Genomic DNA, 24759 nt, shown 5'->3' with positions numbered 1-24759 from the left:
TCTTCCCTCTCTTATTTTTTACTAAGATCTATTTTCAATTAATTTTATACACATATGATTAACTCTGTTAAGAGTTCAATGATTAGTATGAAATAAAAAATAAGTAAAATAAGCTAGAAGAAAAAACAAACACCATTTCTCAACAGTCAAGGCAAAGGCTGTGCAAAGAAATTGCTTCTCAAAGTGTCAATTTCACTTCTACAGGTTGTCTTTTATGTGCTATATTAGTTATCACAGGTCAGAGAAAACATAAGGGATTTGTCCCTTTGGGACTAGCTTATTTCACTAAGTATGATGTTTTCCATTTTGTTGCAAATGACTGGATTTCTTTTTTTCCTGCTGTGTAGTATTTAATGGTGTACATATCCCATAATTTCTTTATCCAGTCTTCAGTTGATGGAGATTTGGGATGATTCCATATCTTTGCTGTTGTGAACAGAGCTGTGATAAACATGGTGATAAAGATAGCTCTTTAATATGTTGATTTCATTTCTGTTGGGTAAATTCTCATGAGTTGGGTGGCTGGGTCATATGGTAGGTCATTCAGATTTCTGAGGTATCTCCATACTGTCTTCTATAGTGGCTTTACCATCTTACATTCTCACCAACAGTGGATTAGGGTACCTTTTCCCCTACATCCTTGCCAGCATTTGTTGTTTGTTGATTTCTGTGTGAAAGCCATTCTAATGGGGGTGAGGTTTTGTGGTTTTGATTTGCATTTTTCTAATGGCTACTGATACTGAACATTTTTTCATGTGTCGGCCATTTGGATTTCCTCTTTTGAAAAATGTCTGTTTTAGTCCTTTTCCATTTCTTCACTGGGTTGCTTGTTTGGTTGTTGAGTTTCTTGATCTGTTTATATATTCTGGGTATTAATTCTTTATCAGTTGTATAGTTTGCAAATAATTTCTCCCATTCTGTCTGTTGCCTCTTCACTTTGCTGATTGTTTCTTTTACAGAGCAGAAGCTTCTCAATTTGATGTAATCCAATTTGTCAATTTTGGCTTTGATTGCCTGTGACTCTGAAGTCTTTCCCAAGAACTCTTTGTCTATTCCAGTGTCTTGCAGGGTTCCCCCAATGTTTTCTAATAATTTAATGATATCGGGTCATAGATTCAGGTCTTCAGTCCATTTTGAGTTGATTTTAGTGAAAGATGTAAGATAAGGGTCTTGCTTCATACTTCTGCATGTGGAGTACCATTTGTTGAAGAGACTGTCCTTGCTCCAGGGATTGATTTTAGCTCCTTTGTCAAAGATAGGTTGGTTGTAGATGCTTTGATTGATTTCTGGCATTTATATTCTGTTCTATTGGTCTATCCATCAGTTTTTGTACCAGTACCAGGCTGTTTTGATTATAACTGCCCTGTAGTATGTCTTGAAATCTGGTGTTGTGATGTCTCTGGCTTTGTTTTTGTCATGTAAGATTACTGTAGCTATTCGAGGTCTCCTAGGTTTCCATATGAATTTCAGCATCATTTTTTCTATATCTGAGAAGAATGTAATTGGTAATTTGATTGGTATTACATTGAATCTGTAAATTGCTTTCAGAAAAATGGACATTTAGATGATATTGATTCTTCCAATCCATGAACATGGAAGATTTTTCCATTTTTTTATATCTTCTTTTATTTCTTTCTTTAATGCTTTATAATTCTCATCATAGTGATCCTTGACATCCTTGGTTAAATTTATTTCAAGGTATTTGATTTTTTTTGGTAGCTATTGTGAATGGAATTGATCTTAGAAGTTTTCTTAGCTGTGGCATTTTCTGTGTATATGAAGGCTGTTGATTTTTGTGTACTGGTTTTATATCCTGCTACTTTTCCAAACTCTTCTATTTGTTCCAATAGTTTTCTTCGTGTAGTCTTTTGGATCCTCTTTATAGAATCATGTCATCTGCAAATAAGGATAGTTTGACCTCCTCTTTCCCAATTTATATCCCTTTGATTTATTTTTCTTGCCTAATGGCTCTGGCTAGAACTTGCAGAACTATATTGAACAGCAATGGCAAGAGTGGGCGTCCTTGTTTGGTTCCAGACCTCAGTGGGATTCTTCCAACTTTCCCCCATTCAATAGGATGCTGGACATGGGTTTGTCATAAATTGCCTTGATTGTATTGAGAAATGTTCCTTCTATTCCCAGTTTGCTTAGAGTTTTCATCATGAAAGGGTGTTGCATTTTGTCAAATGTTTTCTCTGCATCTATTCAAGATTTAGACAAAAAATTAATGTTTGAAGGTACTGTGAAAATTAAAGGAAAATGGAATTAAAAGGTAAATTTATTTTGGTGCAAAGTTTGAAATTCATTCATAGCTTTTTCAAAATACACATTTCCATGAACTTTTTGAAGACCCTTCAAATGTATGGATTTCAATTTTATTGCATGTGACTGTTAAATAGTTTTTTCCTTTTTAAGGATTTATTTATGTATTTACAAGGCAGAGTTTCAGAGAGAGAGAGACAGAGACATTTTCCACTGGTTTACTCTCCAAATGGCCACAACAGCCAGGGCTGGGCCAGGCCAAAGCCAGTAGCCAGGAGCTATTTCTGGGTCTCCCATGTGAGTGCAGGGGCCCAAGTATGTGAGCTGTCTTCCTCTGCTTTTCTCAGGTACATTAGCAGGGAATTGGGTCAGAAGTAGAGCAGCCTGAACTCGAACCGGTGCCCATATGGGATGCCGGCACTGCAGGTAGAGGCTTAACCTTCTGTGCCACAGTGCCAGCTCCAGAAATAGTTTTCACTTCATAAAAGACTCCAACCAGGTGATGTAAATAAACAGCTCAACTGAGAAGTGGAGAAGGTTATGAATGGCCGACACCTACAAGAGACACTTTAATGACTGATGACTATTAAATATATGTAAAAAAAGAGGGGCCAGCACTGTGGCGCAGCAGGTTAAAGCCCTGGCCTGAAGTGCCGTCATCCCATATGTGTACCGGTTCTAGTCCTGGCTGCTCCTCTTCCGATCCAGCTCTCTGCTATGGTCTGGGATAGCAGTAGAGGATGACCCAAGTCCTTGGGCCGCCGCACCCATGTGGGAGGCCCAGAAGAAGCTCCTGGCTCCTGGCCTCGGATGGGCACAGCTCCGGCTGTTGCGGCCATCTGAGGAGTGAACCAGCAGATGGAAGACCTCTCTCTCTGTCTTGACTTCTCTCTTTAACTCTGTCTTTCAAATAAATAAAATCTTTAAAAATAAAATATGAAAAAAGAAAATGCTAAATTTCAATGGAAATCAGGGAAATGCACACTGAAACAAAATGATCATATTTACTAACAGGTTAGCAAAAATATTGAAGTCTGGTGATGTCAGTATTTGTAAGGATATGAAGAAACAGGAACTTCCAGATCCTGAGAACGGGAGTATAACCTGGTACAGTCACTTTGGGTAGCACTGGGGAAAGCCGACGTGTACATCCTCTGTGCTTGCAATGCCACCTGCAGTGCATGAAGACTTTAATGAAAATGTTTATGGAGGTGCAGTACAGCAAGAAGCAGTCTAAGCATCTGCAGGTAGCAGGAAGGATGAATGAATATTTTAGAATAGTTGAAATGGATGAAGTAGAACTCTGTGTCAAGATGGATGTATTTCAAGAGCATAACATAGAAATAGGCGGTGGAATGATTACGTAGACTAGGATGACATTTCCGTAAAATGTGATATATATGTGATATATATATATACACACACACACACACACATATATATATATATATACACTGAGTGTGTGTAGGAAGGATAGAAAAAGGGCCAAGGAATGGGGGGGGGGGGTAGAAAGGAGAATGGGATCACGGCCTTTAATTTATTATAAATTTTAAAATTATTTTATTGTGATGCAAATTCGGCAGATGTGAAGATTTTACAGGGCGGACTGGTGGAGTGACAGGTGTGTGCATCAGGGCCCTTGGCTGTGAGCACAGATGAGCTGGTTTAAGCACAAAGGATTTGTTACAGGGCATTAAGTAGCTTACTGAATCTAAGGAATAATTCATTGACAGCATTCGAAGACAGAATGGATGTGATTGCCCAGGGAGTGAGTAGGGCAGGCAGCAGCCTTGGAGGGGGCCCCAACAAACTTGCTCATTGTAGAGGGGGAATGGGCAGAGGAGCCTGAGTAGACAGGGGTGAGGGTGTGTGAGAGCTCTCAGCACCTGCTTCCTGGTGCCTTAGAGCCTCAGTGAAAATTCTGGAGGTGGATGTGTCGAGGGGGCAGCAGGCATTAATGTTCATGTCTCAAAGGAGAGAAACCTGAAGCTCAGAAATGTTAATAGCCGTGATCTGTGACAGAGCCGTGTCTGCTGGCTCTGTAGCCGGTGCTCCTGTGGGGGTGCCGTGCCATCCTTCTACGCCATCCCTCTGCATGGGACAGGTGTGGTTTGGCTTCCAAAGCGCACTGGCTAGTAAACTGCTAAAATTCCTGTTAGCGCGTTTCCTAGGCAGCAAGAAGCAGTGTCTTCCACCTGTGAAGAGAAGAGCCTAGTGGTTTAAGGATTCTCACAGGTGTTTTCCCCCATCTGGAGCTGTTTTAGAAAGTCTTTCGTTGGCTCAGTCTGTCCCCCGAACTGTGCTGAATGCTGTCCACAGATCCTCTCAATGCTAGCCAGAATAGGAGCTGGTATTCATTCATTTCAATGCCAAGGAAATTGAGTTAAAAAGTAACTTTCTGTAAGTCACACTATTAGACAGTGATGGAAGCAGGATGTCTGGACCCAGCCCCTGACCTGAGCAGGTCTGTTCTGTACTACATTCTCACCCATAAAGCTACTGTAATCTTTGCACCTGCAATTGAGCTACAGACTCAGATCTCTGTATCCTCAAACTGAATAATTCTGATGCCTAGCCATGCCCACTGGATGAAAGGTGGAAGACTATGGTGAGTTCCGGTTTAAAGAGAACGTCAATAACAAAAGGTTCACATGTCAGGCACCGATCCAAATGATGGACAGAAGTTAATGTGCATTTCCAGACTCTCGTTCCCAGAATCTGTTCTCTGCTCCTCTGTTCCAAAGTGGGACATTGCAGTGTTCGTAGGATTATGCCATAACACAGAGAACCTTGGGGTGCCGAAGTGTGCTAGGTACAGCCCCAGGTAGAGCTGGAGTACATGGTGAGCAAAGGAGACCACTGATTTCTGCCTTTGTGAAGCTTCTGGTCTAGGTAATGCTGTAGGAGAGACACAGTCTCTCTGAGTCCTCTGGAGACCCTGGTCACAGATGAAGGGGTGTGTGAGTGAGGAAGGTTCCATGTATGTGGCCTGAGAGTTGGAACAACCTCCACAGTGCTGCAAAGCCATTGTCCCCATCTTTGCTAATAAACACTGATTGTCTGCCCCCCTCCCTCCCAGGTATCCAAGTGCCTTAGATAAGGTAGATCCATCTAACTCAGTATACATCCTGATTCCTCTGAATCACCATTTATCATGTTTTCCTGCAGTCAAATGACTTGGAGGACTGTTTAAAAATAAAAAAACGGATTGTAGAGTCCCAGGTCTGGATTCAGAGAGTCAGGTCTGAGAATTTGTCTTTTTTTATTTTTATTTTTTTTTTGCAAGTCCTAGTAGTGCTGTTGTTGGTCAGAGGATCACACTTTATGAACCACTGAGCTGAACTCATGCTGGGGACCTCGTCTTTGCTGGGGACCGGCTTAGCCAGGAGCATGCCCTGTAAGTCTGGTCATTGTGAGGGGTAGTAGGCTGGGGACTCCTTACAAAGGAGTCGTGCAAGAGAAAGCATCATTTTGCTTGTCTCCACAGCCACCTTTGTAACCATATGGGTCACAGCTTGAGAAGAGTGCCAGTAAGCTGCGTATGGTGAGGTGGAAAGATAACCTTGGAGATGACTTGAATTTGGACTTCCTGTTGAGATAACAAGGGTTCTTATTCTTAAAGAACTTTACATCAGAGGAAGGCAGGTCTTATAGGTAAATGGTTGTCCTGTTATTAGAAGTCATTAATTCAGGCTCAAGAAATAGTCTACAAGGATTACTGGCATCATGCTAATCTTGCAACACTGCAATTGTTAAGTGGGGACACATCCAGGAGTTAGGAACCTGTTGGGGCATGAAGACCTCACAGGTTTTATGGAGTGACTCTCTGGAAAAGAGATCCATGCCCTTCTCTCTCAAACACATGCTTATTTCATGTCTACACCCATGGGTGCATGTATGTGTTCTTGTGTGCCCACAATACACGCTTACTAATTTTGTTTATCTGAAAGGAGAGGGAGATACTTCCCATCCATTGGTTCACTCACCAGATGGCCACAATGGCTGGGCCTGGCTGGATCCTGGAGCTGGAAACTCAATCCAGGGCTCCCACGTGGGTGGCAGGGACTCAGTTCCTTGAGCCATCACTGCTGTCTCCCAGGGTTTGCATTATCAGGAAGATGGAGCTGGGACTCGAACCCAGACACTCTGACCTGGGACATAGGGCACGGGCGTCTTAGCGGCCAAGCTAAATGCCCTGTTTCCCACATGCTTGTTATTGGCTCTGTCCATGGCACTGAATTCCTGCCCTAAGGAGGTCTGTTTTTGTCCTGCCGCTGGGCCTGTGTCTGTCTGGACGTGGGAGACATGTTGTGTGCACGTTTGCCCTGAAGCCCTGAGCTGCCACTGGCAGGATCTCCTATTCCAGTCTTATAGCCTCACATCCTCCAAACCTGCCAGTTAACGGGTTAACCCTGGCAGGCCCCAGCAGGCAGGGGTTGGTTCTGGGAGAACCAGCCTTTAGTAATTGACATTTGTACATTACTGTATAGTTTGCAATGTGTTTTTACATTCAGGATCTCAGTTGATCCTTAAAAAACTCTTGGGAGGGAGGAGGGCAGGCATTCTGTTATTTTATCCATTTCCAGATTATAGAATGAAAATAAACCAAGATTTACCCATCTTAATCTAACTGGACATAGGAAAAGCTGACATTATGCTTAGTAACTAGAGTGACCAAAAATGTGTGCCAGGAATACTGGCCTTACCTCTTCAAGATTTTTTTTAAGCATTTATTTATTTGAAAGGCAGAGTGACAGAGAGAGAGAGAGAGAGAGAGAGAGAGAGAGAGAGAGAGAGAGAGAGAAAGAAAGAATTCTTCCATCTGCTCCTTCATTCCGCAAACAGCCACAGCAGCCAGGAGCCAGGAACTCCATTCTGGTCTCCCACATGGGAGGCAGGGTCCGAAGTACCTGGGCCGTCTCCCACTGCCTTCTCAGGCACATTAGCAGCAAAGCTAAGCAGCTGAGACTTGAATCTGAGCTCCCGTATGGGATGCTGGTGTTTAAAGTGGCGACTTAACCTGCTGGCCCGCAATGCAGTCTCTCCTTCAGAGTTTTGAGGTATGCTAAGTTATATATTTTTATATATTTTTTGCAACATTGAATCCTTTTTGCTTCTAACTATTGACTTACATAGTAGGTTTATAAGTTTCACCTGTTTTTCTTGGTCTAGCCTGACTACAAGTTTTATCTTCTCTCTTCACCCCAGTCACGTTTTAAGGTCCAAGTATCTGCCTGTGCCTCCTGGAATCCCCTTGCTAAATCACCAGTGTCTTCCTTGTTGCCGCATCCCAAGGGCACTCAGCATTGCCCTGGTGGCCCCCGCCATACCCTTGAGGGTTTGTCCTCCTATGCTGTGTCCCGTGTCTGGTCCCCTCTCCACCCCCTCCTCTGGGCCCTGTGATCCTCCTGCACAGCCCTCCTGCTGCTGGCCTCTAAAACCTTGTTCTCACCCGGGGTTCTGTATGAGCCAGGCTTTCCATCCCTAGGATGAAACACCTGAGAAAACCAACTTTACAAAGGGCAGAGGTTTACTCAGCTCGAGGATCTGCAGGTTGCATCCCGAGGCTGGTTTGGCCTCTGGTGAGGATAGCAGTGGTGGAGTTCGGGTGGAGGGAGGAAGCTGCGAGGCTGGGCCCCTCTTGGCTTTCATCAGCAGCCCTCTCTTGTGCAGCCCTTTCCGAGGGCACGTCCCTTGTCACCTGAGGACCTTCCCCAGGTTTGCCAACTAAACAGCATCTGATTAAGTTTAGCTTTCTTAGTACCATCAGTTTATGAGTTTGGGGTTTAAATATCTACAGGTGGGGGCTGGCACTGTGGCGTAGCAGGAAAAACTGCCACCTGCAGTGCTGGCATCCCATATGGGTGCCAGTTCAAGTCCTGGCTGCTCCACTTCCGATCCAGCTCTCTGCTATGGCCTGGGAAAGCAGTAGAAGACGGCCCAACTGCTTGGGCCCCTGCACCCACGTGGGAGACCCAGAAGAAGCTCCTAGCTTTGGATCTGCGCAGCTCAGCCATTGCGGCCATTTGGGGAGTGAACCAGCAGATGGAGGACCACTCTCTGCCTTTCAAACAAATAAATAATTTTTTTTTTTTTGACAGGCAGAGTGGACAGTGAGAGAGAGACAGAGAGAAAGGTCTTCCTTTTGCCGTTGGTTCACCCTCCAATGGCCACCGTGGTAGGTGCGCCGCAGCTGGCGCACTGCGCTGATCCGATGGCAGGAGCCAGGTGCTTCTCCTGGTCTCCCATGCGGGTGCAGGGCCCAGGGACTTGGGCCATCCTCCACTGCACTCCCTGGCCACAGCAGAGAGCTGGCCTGGAAGAGGGGCAACCGGGACAGAATCCGGCACCCCGACTGGGACTAGAATCCAGTGTGCCGGCGCCGCAAGGCGGAGGATTAGCCTAGTGAGCCGCGGCGCCGGCCAAATAAATAAATTTTTAAAAATAACTAACTACAGGTGTTGGGGAACCAAATGTCACATAAGCCACAGCAGTGCTGTGCTCTTTCCTTCACCTGCCCGAGCTTTCTGACTGGGTCCCATCTACCAGCCCAGCTCTTTCTCCATAGCTTGCAAACCAGGTGTCCAGTGGCAACCAGACGTTTCCCCCAGGGTGAGCCATGAGAGCCCTAACTCATCATGCAGACTGGAGCAGTGCCTGCTCCCTACTGAGCCTGCTTCCCTGCCTGTGTTCTCGCTATCTTCCTAAATATTTGTTTTGTTGCAAAAGCCAGAAATAGGGTTGCATTGTGACTCCCACCTCTTAATCCTGGCATCAAATCATTAAGTCGTGCCCACCTCCTAAGTAACTTCCATATCCAAGTGTCTTCTCCATCCCCTGCTGCTGTGCAGTGCGCCAGGCTGTCACTGCCTACAGCAGCCTCCAGATCAGCCGCCCATCTCCAGGCTGAGACCCCTTGGCCCGTCCTTCACCTGCCGCTGACAGGGCGAGGTCACTCTGTTCCAAGCTGCTCCTTCCACTGGACACACAAGGCCCCTTATTTTCTCCCAAGTCTGCCTATTTTGTCTCATCCCTGTTACTCTCCCCACCAACTCTTTGTGGTGCTCTGAACTGTCCATGCTTTCACTGGAAGCACACGGGGAGCTAGGGAAAGGCTCCGAAGGGAGGGGCCGTGGAGCTGAGCCGTGCGGGACTAGGAGGAGTGCACTACGTGGGATCCATGCAGTGGAAGCTGTGCACTTGGGACTGTGGTACCTGATCTCAAGTGGTTTCCCCTTTGGTGGGAGATGGGCATATACATACCTGCAGGATTTGTGACGCACTGGATTAGAACTTTGTACCAACAGCAGCCAGAAGACAATGAAGGAGAGACCCTTGAGTGTGAGAAAATGTTCTCAGCTCAGTTAGGAAAAAAATAAAGGTGACACTGGCTGTCTCAGTGCATGCAGGCTGCTACAATAAATTTCCATAGCCTGGGTGGCTTATAAACGACAGAGATTTGTTGCTTACAGTTCTGGAGGCTGGAATGTCCAAGTGCAAGGTGCTGGTGCAGTGTCTGGTGTGGGCTTCCTGTTGCACAGACAGGGCCTTTGTGTTAAGTCCTCATGTGGCAGAAGGGATGTTAAGAATCAAGTGCTAATGTCAGTTTTTGAGTTTTGATAAATGATGGTTATACCGGATGTTAGCATTAGGGGCAGTTGGGTAAGGAAATAGAAAGGCATTGAACACTTAGAAGTTTATTAAAGAAAAATTAGTAGCTCCATTCTCCTTATGCTAGAGACCAAAATGCTTAACTAGCTTCCTCTCTCCAGGCAGACTGGACCTTTTAATTCTTCCAGTGAGGTTAATGTTTGCCTCCAAGTTCGAAGTATTCAGTGTCTGGAGATTAGTAAATGCTTGATAAAAACTGGTTGAGAAGTAACAAATGTTGCACTTTGTTTTTGCAGATTTGTTGATTTATCTGAAAGAGTTAACAGGGAGAGAAGGAGAGAAGGAGAGAGAGAGAAAGAGAGAATCACCATGCTGGTTCACCTCCCAGATGGCCACAATAGTCAGAACTGAACCAGGCTGAAGCCAGGAGCTTCATCCAGGTCTCCCACCTGGGTGCAGGGGCCCAAACTTTTGGGCCATCTTCTGCTACTTTTCCCAGGTCATCAGCTGGGAGCTGGATCAGAAGCAGAGCAGCCAGGAGACAAACTGGTCCCCATATGGGATGCCAGTGTCACTGGCAGCAGCTTTAACTGCTATGCCCCCAACTGTTGCACTTTAAAAATAAAACAACAGGGGCTGGCACCGTGGCTCACTTGGTTAATCCTCTGCCTGGCATCCCATATGGACACCAGGTTCTAGTCCCGGTTGCTCCTCTTCCAGTCCGGCTCTCTACTGTGGCCCGGGAAGGAAGTGGAGGATGGCCCAAGTGCTTGGGTCCCTGCACCCGCTTGGGAGACCAGAAGGTGGCACCTGGCTCCTGGCTCCTGATCGGCATAGTTCTGGCCGTAGCAGCTATCTGGGGGGTGAACTAGTGGAAGGAAGACCTTTCTCTCTGTCAAATAAAAATAAATAACAAATATAAATTTGTAACTGAGTTTGGGCATTTGTAAGCTGATTTGGGTTCCCAGCTGGAGTCAGGACAGCCCAGGCAGTGCATCAGCTGTGTAGTGTACAGTGTGTGTCCACCCCTCTTTGGCCTCATCTTCCCCGTCCCTGGCTCCTATAGGCTGTTAACCTTGGCTGCTGCACCAGCTCCCCCAAAGCTGTCCAGACCAAGTCACCAGAAACACCACTGACATGGACAGGAGAAAGAAAAGGGGTCTTGCTTCTCCTTACGGCTGTCTTCTCCTACCTCCCTTGCCCTGTCTCACCTCCTCCAGCTCTCCATGGATGGTGAACGGTGGCTTTCTAACACAGTGCTGCCTCCTGGGTGGTCCAGCTGCTAGAGTTTCTCCAATGGCAGGAGTTTGAAGCCAGGGAAGGGGAGCCAGGTCAGGCTGCCAGATGGTAGGGGAGACAGGTGTGGGTGAGCAGGGCACTGGGGATCATGTGTTGGAATCACAGCTGAGAGAGCGAGTCAGGTGAACCACATTATGCATTATGCAGCCCCGTTATAGCCCTTAGTAGTCCCTGGACTTGGACTTGGGTGAATCCATCCCTGCTCCCACATTCTACGCTCTCCCCTTCTCCATCACTCCTGGAGCAGTAATGATAATGAGAAATAATGGTTACTGATGACTTTGGTTGATAATTTCATTTAAGAAGCCAGAGACTGGCTAGGGTATGGGGAGGGAGGGTTGGAGAAGAAGTGGAGGAAGGAGGACGGGGTCCAGGGGTACAGCTGAGTGGGAGTAACAACTTCTCATACTCTGTAGCACAGCAGGGTAACAGTGGTTGGCAGCTATTAACTGAATATTTCAAAAGAGCCAGAGAGGATTTGGAATGTTCCCAGTACAGTATCTCGGAGGTGATTAGATAAGCAGTTATTCTGGTTATTATATACCATATACATGCATTGAAAAACCAGCTGTGCCCCGTATTTATAAATATGTACAGTAACCATGGGTCAATTACAAAACACATTTTTTAAAAAAGACATTACAATTAGAAAGGTATCCTTAATTTTTCAGATGAGCAAACTCTGACAGACCAAGGATTCGAACTCAGGGCCTCCTGGCTCCAAACTTGCTTTCCCACAGCCAGCCCCGTCTGATCCACTCTAAGCTCTTTCCCTCTCTCTGGGGGCATCTACCCATCAGCCTTACAGAATGTGAGGGTGGAGCATGGGCGTGTTGGCCTCATAGCAGTGGCAGGGGTAGGGGGTGTTGACCGGGGGTGGGGTGGGGGGGTGGCGCTGCTGCAGCGGATGTCTGCGGGAGCTTTCTGTTTCAGTGATGATAGGAAGTCAGCTGCTCGCTCTCTCTGGGAACAGCACCTTGAAGACTCCCGCCCCGCCACTCTGACATGATTCCCCGGTACATACTCCACAGTAGTAGACAGCAGAATTTAATACATGTAACGTCTTTCCTTCCATTTACACCATCATAAATTACAAAGTGTTGTTCACTTCACAAAATAAAACCATTTCCAGATCATTTCTGACAGTGTCAAGAAGTACATAAGCTACAACAAACCAATCTGTACAGCTGGGCGGGACGAGAGCAGCAGGGACCAGGCTGAGCCGCGTGACCCCTGTGTGCCAGGGGCCCCATCTGCAGGCCCCAGGGGTCCTGCGCTCCTTCCAGCCCCGGAGAACACACGGAGGCGCTCTCCTGATCACTCCAGACAGCAGTGGGCGAGTACTTACAGGGATCATGTCAATCAGAGGAAAAGACATGGCAGATGGATTAAGAAAAAAAATCTAGATTTGCACTTTTTGATGTCTTTAAATATCTCACCTATGTTACAAAATATAGAAATCTTGGGGTAAAAGGCTCACGCTAAAAACGATGCAACCAGTCAGATGGAACTACGGTGATCAAATTATGACCCCTACACATCTGCTTTATCAAGGGGGAGCAAACAGTCTTTGTCATTCTTTCAAAAATAGGTTTGTTTATAAAACAAAAATGAAAGAATTGTTCTGCAGATTGACTTTTCAGCAATACAGACATGTGACAGACATACAACCTTCCATTAATGGACGCTTTCAGGGGGTGTAGCCAAACAGGAAAGAAGACAGGGGCCAAGTTTTACACAGCCCAGAGGTGCCCCACTTCCTCCAGTCACCATCTGTAAAATGACCATGTTCGGCACGTTCTGGGACACACACTGGTGGCACAGAGAGGCTAGGACTGGTTCCAAGCATACTTTGGGAATTCACCAGAGTTTTATGGAAAGACAATTTGTGGCTATTTCAGACCATTCCACAATGGCTATGAATACATACTGCAGGAGAGCCGGATGCCAGTGCTCGTGAAGCAAAAACTATCAGAAGCAGGGATACACGCGGCAGGTGGAATTTTACGGAGAGCACTAATCAGGACAGAGGTATGTCAAGATAATACTGCATTCGGGACCAACTTTATCATCACAGCAAGGATGCAGGGAACAAGGAACACAGGGCAATCATCAATGCACTGCATTGAGTTCTATTTGCTAAAATAAAATAACATTCTTGCAGCCAAAATAAAAATACATTTTACAATATAGGTTTCATTTAACATTTAACATATAGCATTGTCTTCTTTTTGAAAGTGGAAAATGTATAACTGTATCAAGTACCTTTAAGAATTAAATTCCCTTTTATTACTAAGACTGAAGTTTCAAGGTCTACATTGTTCCTTTTTTTAATAAGTTAAAGATTTATTAATCACTCTTCCAGCAGAACAGATATACACACGAGGCACGGCAAAAGAGCCAGGGTGAGGGCCTTTTCCCACCCTCACCCTCGTTCTCACATGGAGACGACGCGTCTATGAGACACAGCACCCGACTCCGCGGTGCACCGCGGCCCAGGAAATTCTGTCACTTGTTTGAAAAACAAATCAAGTGCAAGAAATGTTTTTATTCCTTTAGCTGAATCAACTTAGAAGGGACGGGGGCCCCTCGAGCTCCTGTCCCTGATGGCTTAGAACAGAACATCTTCGTTTTCTATCAAAATCTGCACAATCAGCTTTTGGTACCGCATGTCGTGCAGGGTGGTGAGGGTGTTGTCCTCGGGCGGCCTCATCAGCGTGGGCCCGAACACGATCCCCAGGTTTTCCGCGTTCATAAAGTTGTCCTTCTCGTTCAGGGTGACCCTGCGAAGCAGACACACATGGGGGAGTCAAGGGGGTGCGTGCACACACTGAGATGCTGCGCACGTCCCTAAGTCCCAGGAACATCTTTGCCTGGGAAACTGCGAAGTGAGGATTGGAATGGCAGAAGGCTCTCTTTCTAAAGGTAGTTTTCTGATCTGTTTTTCTTTCTAAATTTCTGGCACAGGAATCCCGTGAAGGGCATGTGGACCCAATTTTTTAACTTCTTAATAAGTATGTCATAAGTATGGAGCTATCATTTGGGGGATATTGGTTTGAAGGGACAGCAGATTATTTGCTGGCTTGTGGGGCCAGCTGTTTTTCCTCCTGTCACTTGTGTGTTCTGGACAGTGGACGTTGAGGGCAGGTTCCCTGTGTGCTAGCAGGAGCAGTGCCAAGGGAGAAAGGTTACTGGCAGAATGGGCTGCCAGGAATGTAGGAAGAGCCGGGCCCTCATCATGGGACGGGGGAATGCTGGCAGGTGGCCACACTGGAAGGCAGTTGGGCATCACTTCCAGTCCCTGCAGGATGAGGTCTGGAGCAGTAATTATTGTTGAAATTGAAGAGTCATCAATTCAACACCCAGATAAGATCAGTAGAGCCTTCAAGAATGCAACTCAAACTCTAAGACTGGTTTAATAATTGCCTAGTGGAACCATCTCCTAGATTCTGGATTTCAGGAATTTCAGAACTTTAGATAGTTCGTAAGCCCTGAAAGAGGGTAAGATATCTGAAGACAAAATAATTAAAATGTATTGAGGTTTTGCACAGAAGGCCATCCCTGTTTCCTTAGGGCTTATTAGGATCAGACGTGCCGTGTTACTTCGGGAAGGTCAGGCCAGTTTGCACCATTTTCACACTGCAGAGCTGAGCAGGGAGCAGAGGGCATACTTCCGGCTCTCCCTGTGCACTCAAGTGCCGCATCTGACCCAGCAAGGCGGCCGGCAGGCCCACCGCGGGAAACACGCAGTCATCGGCACTGAAAATCCAGCTGGGAAGTGTCAGCATTTTTCCCGAGCGTCGTACTTTGTCCTCCAAACTGTAACAACTGGATGTTGATCACCGTAAGGGAAATAAAACCAGGCCTGACACCACTAGTCAACTACTTATCTCAAAAGTCACTCGTTCTTTTCTATTCATCACATGTATGAAAATGGGACTAAGAGCTGCCTGTTACCACCTCTGATCCTGAATCTGGGTGACAGCATTTGTAGTTCTTAAAAGGCAGAGAGAGAACAACTTCCGTAGCTAGGGTTTCTATAGTGCTTGCAATGTGCTTCCTTTCACTTACGGAATGGACTTGTGAATTGCGATTTGCACTTTATCTAAGAATGGCTCTCTCACCATGGGTCTTCCAAAAACATCATGAAGCCCACAGATGTGATCCCCCCAACATTTCAGAGGCCAACCAGGCAGCCTCAGTGTATATGAGCAGTACAGGAACGAGACACAAGGGTTATAGAGAGGAGTCTGGATCCGGAGGCCCCAGTGTCCTGCAAACACCCTAATGGCCCACACGTTCAACGCACAGTCCCCCTGTGTGGCAGGCAGGTGGCCTCAATGACCTCTGCCCCCCGAAATTCATTCCCTGTGCAGTCCCTGCCCCTGGAGGAGGGACTGGACCCAGTGACTTGCTTATTCTAACCAACGAAAGTGGCAAAAGCAATGGCATGTCCCTGCCGAGATGAAGTTAGAGAAAGGCTGTGTTTGTCTTAGGCACTCTTCCTTGCTTGCGCTGGGGGGAGCTCTGTTGCTATTTAGTGAGTGGGAATGACCACAAGGCCAGGAACTGAGGGTGTGATGTCTTCAGTCCCGTAGTCTCTGAGGCATTGCATCCTGCCCGTGGCCACAGCAGGGAACTTGGAAGCAGGTGCTGCCCCATTGAGCCTGGCGATGGCCTCGGAGGCTGGCACATAGTTTCACTGCAGTTGCATTATCAACCCTGAGCCAGAGGCAGCTAGTTAAGCTACATCCATATTCCTGGCTCACGGAGGGTATGAGATAATAAATGCTTATTGTTTTAAGTCACTAAGTTATGGGCAGTTTGTAACTTGGTGACAGAAAATTCATACATCCAGAAACACAAGAGGTGGGCTTGGGAATGCACTCTCCGAGGAGGCAGGGAATCCAAGACTGGGGTGGGACAGCAAAAGGATGAACAACTACAGAGTGCAGCGCTTGTCTTGGAGGAAAATGTAGAGAGGCAGTGTAGACACATGGTTAGCAGTGTAGACAGAGTATGAGCTCTGGATGAGTCTGTCTGGGTTTCCATCCTGGCCTCACCTCTTGAGATCAGCAATTTGATCTCCCTAAGTTTCTGCAATTTCCTGTGTATCAGGGACTGTACATGGAAAGTGTGGGGTCACTCGTGGCGTGGAGAGAGAGCTCTAGCTGTTCTGACCAGGCTGGCCCTGACAAGGCAGGATAGTTCTCTGTAAAGGAGTGGAGTGTCTGCCCATTCAGTGTGCGAGGGAGGAAGGCTGCATGCTTCCCTAACGGGGTGCCCGCCCCCGGGGCCAGGACAGGGCGTGTGGCTGAGGCCTGAGCTTACTTCTTGAGGTGGATCATCAGGTATCGCAGGGTCTCGTAGTGGGCAGGAGGCAGCAGCATCAGCACTTCGTGGACGGCTTCCAGCCTCTCATCTGCACTGGAGATTTCTGGGAAGATGAACACAAGGGAGGTCAGCACAGCCTGGCGACACTCATGCTTTCCGAGAAGTAACGAGAGGTCTGCTCTAGCAACAAAGCAGGAGGGTGGCTACGGTTCCATAGAGTTTGGCTGTCCCCCAAGGGTCCATGTGTTAATGACTTGGTATTCCAAGGGTGGTGCTGTTGGAGGGTGGTAGAGGCTTGAGGAGGTGGGGCCTAGAGTCATTGAGACACTGGGGGACATGTCCTTGAAGGTTGTTCTCATGAGAAGGTTGTTGTAAAAGCTTGAGTTTGGCCTCAGTCTCTCGTCGCTCCCTCCTTCCCTCTCTCTCTGGCTCACCAAGGGATCCTTCCAACTTACCCACTCTACCATCACTACCCACCACCCTCACCAGAGGCCCAACCAATGGGGTTACCCAATCTTTGGATTTGAACCTACAAAACTCTGAGCCAAAGAAGCCTTATCTCTTTATAAACAGTTGCCTCAGGTGTTTCGAGAGTTCTAATAAGTTCATTGAATGCAGGTGCTGTTGCACTTAATGAGTTTGTTCTTGTACTGCCTCATTCCATAAACAGTCTGAGGCCAAGCATCACATGCTTAGTGGATGTTGTGATGTGGGTGCTGGAGGGTGGACATTGTCTTGTTTTCTGGGAAGCACCAGTCCAGTAGAATGCTTACAGTCTTGGGGCACGCTCATGCTCTGTGCTTCACCCTTCTTTTGGACTGGATTTGATAGAAATCTCACTGTCACAGCTTTAATCCGGACTACACCACTTATGGTAGTGTGTCCTTGAAGTTGCCTAGTAAGTCTTTGCCTGGCAGCCTTCCACAGCCAAATGTATTTTGCAATGCAAGGACATTGGCAGATGAGTCAGCCAGCACAGCCTGCACTAATGGCACTTCTCACCCAACTGCTGGCAGGGCTGACCTCGGTGCAAGCCCTGGTTAGGAAGTAGATACTGGGAAAATTAACAATGGGAGGAAGAATGCATGCTTCTGGTTTTTGGGTCTCTGATTAATACTGGCAGCCATTCAAAGAAAGCCCTCCTATCATTCCTCTTAGGGTGGAGGGTACCTAGCTTCTAGAACCTTCTCTGCTCTGGACACAGGAAGAAATGTTCTTACGAGGGAGCAGGGCCTCAGCTCCTCCAGAAAGTGCACCTTATAATATTGCCAGCCGGCCCTCGTACCTACCCTTCAGACAACTCATTACTATATTTAACAGCACAAGATTAAAGATTAAGAAACCTCTAAAACAAAAAGACTTCCTCAAAGTGGGCTTGACTTCTGTGTCATGCATCTGAATCTCCCATTCCTTACTCTTGTCTGTTCCTAAGCCTCTGCCTTTCACATAAATAAATCAATCTTAAATAAATTTTTTTCTGGCTACCAAAATATTCACGCTTTCAACACAGAATAAAATAGACCCAACTGTGCTGGTTCCTGGCACACAAGGAACAAGGAGGGGGAGGGGGAACCAGCAGTGCCTGACACCCCGCATCCGCCCAGCAGAGTTGGCTTAGTACTGGTTCAGCCCAGCTGGGGAACCACGGCTGGCTTTCTATTAACGGTGCTGTTGTGTCCTCACTCGGCGGCACTCGCGTTCATGCAAGAATGAAAGAGAATGGAGTTCTAATTGCCTTGAAACTGAAAGCACTGTGCTGGAGAGTGTGGTCCAAACAAACAGCTGGTTTTGCACACTTACTTGCTGCCTCTATGAATTTGGAGTAGGTGTCATATGTGATGACAGGGATGGGCAGGTCTCGGAAGTAGAGTTTCAGGGCTCCAGTGATGATGTTGATGTCTGGGTAGATGTTGGCAGATATGTCCGCCTTTTCTCCATCTGAAAAACAATCAGCGACCCAAGTTCAAATTAGGACCTTACTTCACCAAGTTAAAGCGTGCACAAGAAGGGAGGGGGGGATAAGACCTCACAACGACTGCTCTCTGACAATCTCGGCTCACTGTTTTGACTTCTGATTCCATGGAGATGTAATGAAAAGGAGTTTGCTGAGAGTGAGGTCAGGGTGTGCGGGTACCGTGCAGCCCAAGGCTAAGGAAGTAGACTTTAATAGTTTTTTGGGTCCAAGCCCCTGCTAACCTGTTAAATAGAAACTCAGCCTAGAGAGGCTGGTGCCGTGGCTCATTTGGTTAATCCTCCGCCTGGCATCCCATATGGGCACCGGATTCTAGTCCCGGTTGCTCCTCTTCTAGTCCAGCTCTCTGCTGTGGCCCGGGAGTGCAGTGGAGGGTGGCCCAAGTGCTTGGGCCCCTGCACCCGCATGGGAGACAAGGAGAAGCACCTGGCTCCTGGCTTCGGATCAGCACAGCGTGCCGGCCGTAGTGGCCATTTGGGGAGTGAACCAACGGAAGGAAGACCTTTCTCTCTGTCTCTTTCACTGTCTGTAACTCTACCTATCAAATAAATAAATAAATAAAAAATCTTAAAAAAAAAAACCCAGAACTCAGCCCAGCAATTTGTAGGTAGACACAAAGGTTCACACAGAAGAACCATCTGATTTAAATAAGAAAGCATGGAGAAGCTCTAAGGTGTTCTCAGATTGGAATTGGAAGGTCAGGAACACAGAACAATTGCTAAACATCTTCAGTTGCTATTGTCACAGCACTCCCTCCCTCCCCCACAACCCCTATGGCTTGAATCTGGGAAAGTTCACCCTTGCCCTACCTACAGTGATGCTAGAGGTCTTAACATTTTTTTTTTATTATTTTTTATTTTTTGACAGAGTGGACAGTGAGAGAGAGAGAGACAGAGAGAAAGGTCTTCCTTTTGCCATTGGTTCACCCTCCAATGGCCGCTGCGGCCGGCGCACTGCACTGGAAAAGGGGCAACCGGGACAGAATCCAGTGCCCCGACCGGGACTAGAACCCGGTGTGCCGGCGCCGCAAGGCGGAGGATTAGCCTATTGAGCCGCAGTGCTGGCCCAGGTCTTAACATTTTAACAATCATTCTCAAGACATTATTTGATGGTTTTATCATTAGCAAATACCAGTCCCACTGAGCTATCACAGACTATGAAACTCTTTGGTTAAAAAAAATTTCAGCCACATATGGGTTACAAGCATCTACTGCATGGAGAATTAGAACAGACACCTCAGCAACTTTGGATCTGGTGATACAAAAAAACAAAAAAACAAAACAAAACAAAAAACCAGCTGCTTATGTACAGAGAACAGTAAAAGCAAAGTAGCTAGGCTATGTGGATCCCAATGTTTACATATTTTGCAAGCATTTGTTGAAAACATACCAGGTGCCAAGCATGGGTAAAGTCCTAGTGAATCAAAGTAGAGCTATTGTCTGCCAGTAATTCTGGTTAGGTGGCGAATTAGCATGCAATTCAATAGTTACAAGGTATGTGGAGAGATTGCTATGCTGGAGGCAGGTAAAATACCCAGAAGACATAGGAAAAGAGCTCTTAGGTCAGCTTTGGGCAATGAAGAAGGCTTCATGAAAGAGCAAAGAATTGATCCAACCCCTGATTATAAGGCCTTTGCTACGCTGAAGTGTGAACACAGTGCAGGTGCTCAGAACTCTGCGAGCTGAGGTGCGCACCAGGACCGCGGGGGTGTCAAGCACAACAGGGGGGAGCGGAAGGCAAGCCTGAACAGATGGGGAGGGTCGCGTTAGGTGAGGGGTTCCCTCACTTGACTGGCTGCACCAGAATGGATTGGAATGTCCGTTAGAAATGCAGATTCTTGGACTCGTGGAGCTTTGTGGATGCATTCTCATGGGGGGCCCTGGTGATCTGCGTTACGAGTTCCCAGGTTGGCTGTGATAGCTGACCTAAGAGATACAGTGTCCAAGGGGACATCTGTCAGAACCGTAAAGAACAAAGGAGCAACCTCCTGCACTTCCATCGGCTTCCCCTGCTGTAGCCCTGGGGCTGCCCTCTCCACTCTGCTCCGCTCCTCGGAGCTCTGGGCGAAGAGTCCCCAACAGGGTCCTGAGATGAGGGATGGTGCAGGGGGGTGCATTGGTGCTGTGTGTTTAGCTTCTAACTAAGCACCCCCCCACCTCCGAAAGCAACTGTAAGACTGTTAAAACAATTTACTAATGAAAGATACACACATACACACATGCACACAGAGATATGTAGACAGAGCTTCCATCAACTGATTCACTCGCCAAATGCCCCCGAGAGCCAGGGCCAGGCCAGGCCAAGGATGAGAGCCTGGAACTCAATCTGGCTTTCCCATGTGGGTGCCAAGGACCTGACTACCTGAGCCATTACCTGCTGCCTCCCAGAGAGAGCATGAGTAGGAAGCTGGATCAGAAGCAGACCTGGGACTTGAGCCCAGGCGCTCTGACTTGGGATGCAGGCTTACCAACACCAAATGCTTGCACCTGTGAGATTTTTAAACCATCCCTCCTCAGCTCCCTGGAAAACAGCTCTCAGCGTTTCTGAAACCCCATTTCTACCGTGAATGAAACCTGGTTCCAACGGAGCAGTTGCCAAGGGCAAGACAGACAGACGGCACTGGAAGCACAGCTTACCTCTGTCAAACGCCATCTTGACATCCTCGATGTGCTCAGTGAACCCGGAGACTCTGTAAATTCCTTCAGACTTTAACCCTGAGAGAGAGAGAGGGGTAGATAGGTAGGTAAGTAGGTGTTGGGGGGATATGAACTTCCGCTTCCCCAAATATTTGTACATGGACTCTAGTTTCATATCTATACTGTGTCCTGTCAGAAGATAAGGAAATTGCGGCAGTATAGTATGCTATGTCAGATTCCTCGTAAGTAACTTACATCCCTGCTGCTTCATCTGGAAAGAATCGATCAAGTGTGTCTTTGCCCATTGGAGATCCTCTGCATCAGACAAGAGCACATGGCATTGATACAGTCCCTCCTCTCTCCTGTGACCAGGGTAGATGCTGCTAGTCGATCTCAACTCTTCTGAGTACCACTTACCCAGGTTGCCACTGCTGGTCAGTGGGCCTTGGCCCACCAGTGATACCTGTGTGTCCCACTGTTCATCTCAGTATAGCTGGGACAGGTGCTGCCACACAGGTGAGGACATGGTGGCTTATGGGAGAATTGGGGACGGCCAACCCTGGTAGAAGGGGGCGCCTGTATCGAGGGGAAGTCCAAAGGGATGGGGTTGGAGTTCATCAGAGGAACTGAATCTGTCAGTTCCCCTCCTAATAGTTTATCTTCCATTTTCCGGTTGTACGGAGCCTTTGATTCTTAGAGCCAGGTCTGAAGTCTGGGCAATGTGAAGAGAGCAGAAGAGATGTGAACAGCTTTTGGACTGTGGCTCTGAAGGGCAAGAGCACTCCCTTCCCCCTTCCTGTTGGTGGGCATGGGCCTGCAGGTGGGATCATGCAGTGGGCAGCACTCGGGCCTGGGTTCTGCCATGGAATCCATTCGATCAGCCCCGTGCCCTACTGCAGAGAGAAGCAGATTTCCATCTTGTCGAAGGCACTATCATTCAGGGTCTCTGAGACAGCACCGACACATAAAGTCTGCGTTACACAGTCAGATACGGAAGTGGAGTTAGGGAAGGTAATCATTCCAAGAAAACAAAAGAAATGGCACAGGTTGACTCCTGTGTGTTGAGCACTGTACTAGGTCCTTTATCTGTGTCAACCTATTTTAATTCTTAAACCATCTTCTGAGGAGCAATTGATCAGTTCACTTTATGGTTGGGGAAATAGACACTCAAATGGAGTAAAGAGGGACCAGTTTTGTGGCATAGCAGATTAAGGTACTGCCAGTGATGCCAGCATCTCATATATGAGTGCTGATTCAAGTCCCAGCTACTCTGCTTTCAATCCAGCTCCCTGCTAATGCACCTGGGAAAGCGGCAGAAGATGATCCAAGAACTTGGGCTCCTGCACTCATGTAGGAGACTTGGATGAAGCTTCTGGCTTCAACCTGGCCCAGCCCTGGCCATTGCAATCCTTTGGGGAGTAAACCAGCAGATGGAAGAGCTCTTTCTCCCTGTGTCTCTGTAACTCTGCCTTTCAAGTAAATCTTAAAAATATGGAGTAAGCAGCTTGCCCAAGGTCTTGCTAGAGCCAGTAAGAGATGGGGCCGGGAATCTAATCTCAAGTTCACGACCTTTTCATTCTATGGTATCATGCAGACACAGTGAGCCTGAGGAGAGCAGTAAGGAATTTTTTAAGGACAGGAGTCCATGTGAGATGTTGGCAGTGGTGCCCGTGCAGCTGGGGATGCATCCTGTGAATTCCTTCCAAAGGCAACTGTTGGATTCAGCTTGGCCACCCAGGCCCCCAGCACCTATGGCCCCAATCCCTCTGTTGCAATCCCCTTGGCATCAGTTCCTGATCGGTGCCCCTGTAGCCCTTGTATGAGGAATGCTTAGTGATATGCTCTTCATAGACGGTGTCTCTGCATGTCCCGTGTGGTATAGCTTTGCCTGAAGCACCAGCAGAATCCCAGTTTCTCCAGAGAAGCATAGCTCATGTCCTTGGCTCTGGCTACAGGCTCTGAAGATCTGGATGATCTGACCCCAAATGGAAGGGCCCCCTTAAACCATGGGACCCAGGGTCACTTGTTGTTGCCACTCTTCCAGAGCTGCCCTCCCCCTCATCCTTTGGCTCAGCTCAGCCCTTCCGTGCACACCTTCACCAGAGACCAATGCAGTCACACTGAGCTCTGCTAGCCATAGCAACAACAAGGGAAGAGGCAGTTCTTAGTATCTGATACTAAACAAGCAAGCCCTCAAGAAACAGAATAGCTATGGCTTTCCTCCTGAAAGAGAAAGGAAATAATTTCCTATCTCTAGAAGGCTTGGGATGACAAGCTACAATAGCCTTTTGTTTTGTTTTGGAACAAATGGGCAAGTTGGCCAATGGATACCTGTAGAATGTCTTTAGCCAATTTGGATCCAGTAATGGGTACCCAGTGTAGCAGAATATAATACATGGCCAATATCACTAAGGCGTTTGGAAGGCTTTATACATGGTCCAGGTATCCAAGCCCCATCCAGCAATCCCAGTTCTCCTCATGGAGACCCAGTCTGTGACACCACTGAGCACTGCGATACTAAACAGCGCCTAGCAAAGCACAAAGGACAGATGGCCCACACATAAGGTAAAGAAGCTTGCTTTTTTTGAAATGTTTATCTTTCTCGCCTCCTTGATAATTTTATTAAATAGATTTTTAAAATTTATGTATTTGAGAGGTAGAGTTACAGATAGAGGGAGGGCGAGACAGAGAGAAAGGTCTTCCATCACTGGTACACTCCCCAAACGGCCGCAGCAGCTGGAGCTGGGCCGATCCAAAGCCAGGATCTTCTTCCAGGTCTCCCATGTGAGCACAGATGCCCAAGCGCTTGGGGCATCCTCTACTGGTTTCCCAGACCATAGCAGAGAGCTGGATGGGAAGAGGAGTTGTCGGGACTTGAAGCGGCGTCCACATGAGATACTGGCGCCACAGGTGGAGGCCTCAGCCCACTATGCCATAGCACCAGCCCCAAATAGATTTTTGAAACATTTTAAGCTCACTTTTGAAATAAGCAGAACAAAATTAGGAGTGAACTTTTATATGGTAGCTGGTGCAATGATCAATAATATTTCTATTAAATGGAAACAGTGAAAATTATTTGAGGGGGAAGGAGGAAGAAGTGAGGGAGGGAGAAAGAATGAATGAGAGTGTTATCTGCTAGCTCACTCCTCTGGGGTGGGGTCAGGCAGAAACCAGGACCTGGGAACATAAGCAAGTCTCCCAGGCAGGTGGCAGGAACCCATTACCACTGCCTCCAAGGGTCTGCATTAGCAGTTAGAAAGTTAGCATTAGCAGAAGTTAGAGGCCAGAGCCAGACCCAGCAGTGAAACCCAGGCCCTCTGACGTGAGGCCTGAGCATCCTCTCTGGCGTCTTAGCCACCAGGCCAACTGCCCATTCCCAGGAGCACTTCTCAATATCCAATTCCAACCTCACTTCTGCCAGAACTCTTTCTTAATTGTCCTCAAATACGATTACAGTATCTTCCTTTGTGAATCCATGATGTTTTGAATATGGGCATGCACGTGTATTTATTTGCTCCTCTGACTGCCCACACAGTAGTATGGATTTCTCAATGTATAAGACATAGTAAATGCTCAGGAAACATCTGTTGAGCCCATACACATGTGGTTTTACTAGGAAATGGAAATTGATACCATTGGTTGGGA

General features: G+C 47.2%; 1 protein-coding gene across 1 annotated transcript in view; it reads right to left on the bottom strand.

Moving 5' to 3' along the window:
- Positions 1 to 12206: 12206 nt before the first annotated feature.
- CHN2 (chimerin 2) overlaps positions 12207 to 24759 on the bottom strand; it is a 275775-nt gene continuing 263222 nt past the window's right edge. Inside the window, exons 10-13 of the mRNA XM_062178946.1 lie at positions 21115 to 21192; positions 18307 to 18444; positions 16504 to 16609; positions 12207 to 13955 (exon numbers count right to left, since the gene is read on the bottom strand). Coding sequence (XP_062034930.1) covers positions 13784 to 13955; positions 16504 to 16609; positions 18307 to 18444; positions 21115 to 21192 — 494 coding nt within the window. The 3' untranslated portion in view covers positions 12207 to 13783. The remainder of the gene's footprint in view (positions 13956 to 16503; positions 16610 to 18306; positions 18445 to 21114; positions 21193 to 24759) is intronic.

This window comes from Lepus europaeus, chromosome 20, assembly GCF_033115175.1.
Source record: "Lepus europaeus isolate LE1 chromosome 20, mLepTim1.pri, whole genome shotgun sequence".
In the NCBI taxonomy this organism is placed as follows: domain Eukaryota; kingdom Metazoa; phylum Chordata; class Mammalia; order Lagomorpha; family Leporidae; genus Lepus; species Lepus europaeus.
Note: the sequence above shows the minus strand (reverse complement) of the source record. Positions and strands in the feature narration are given on the sequence as shown.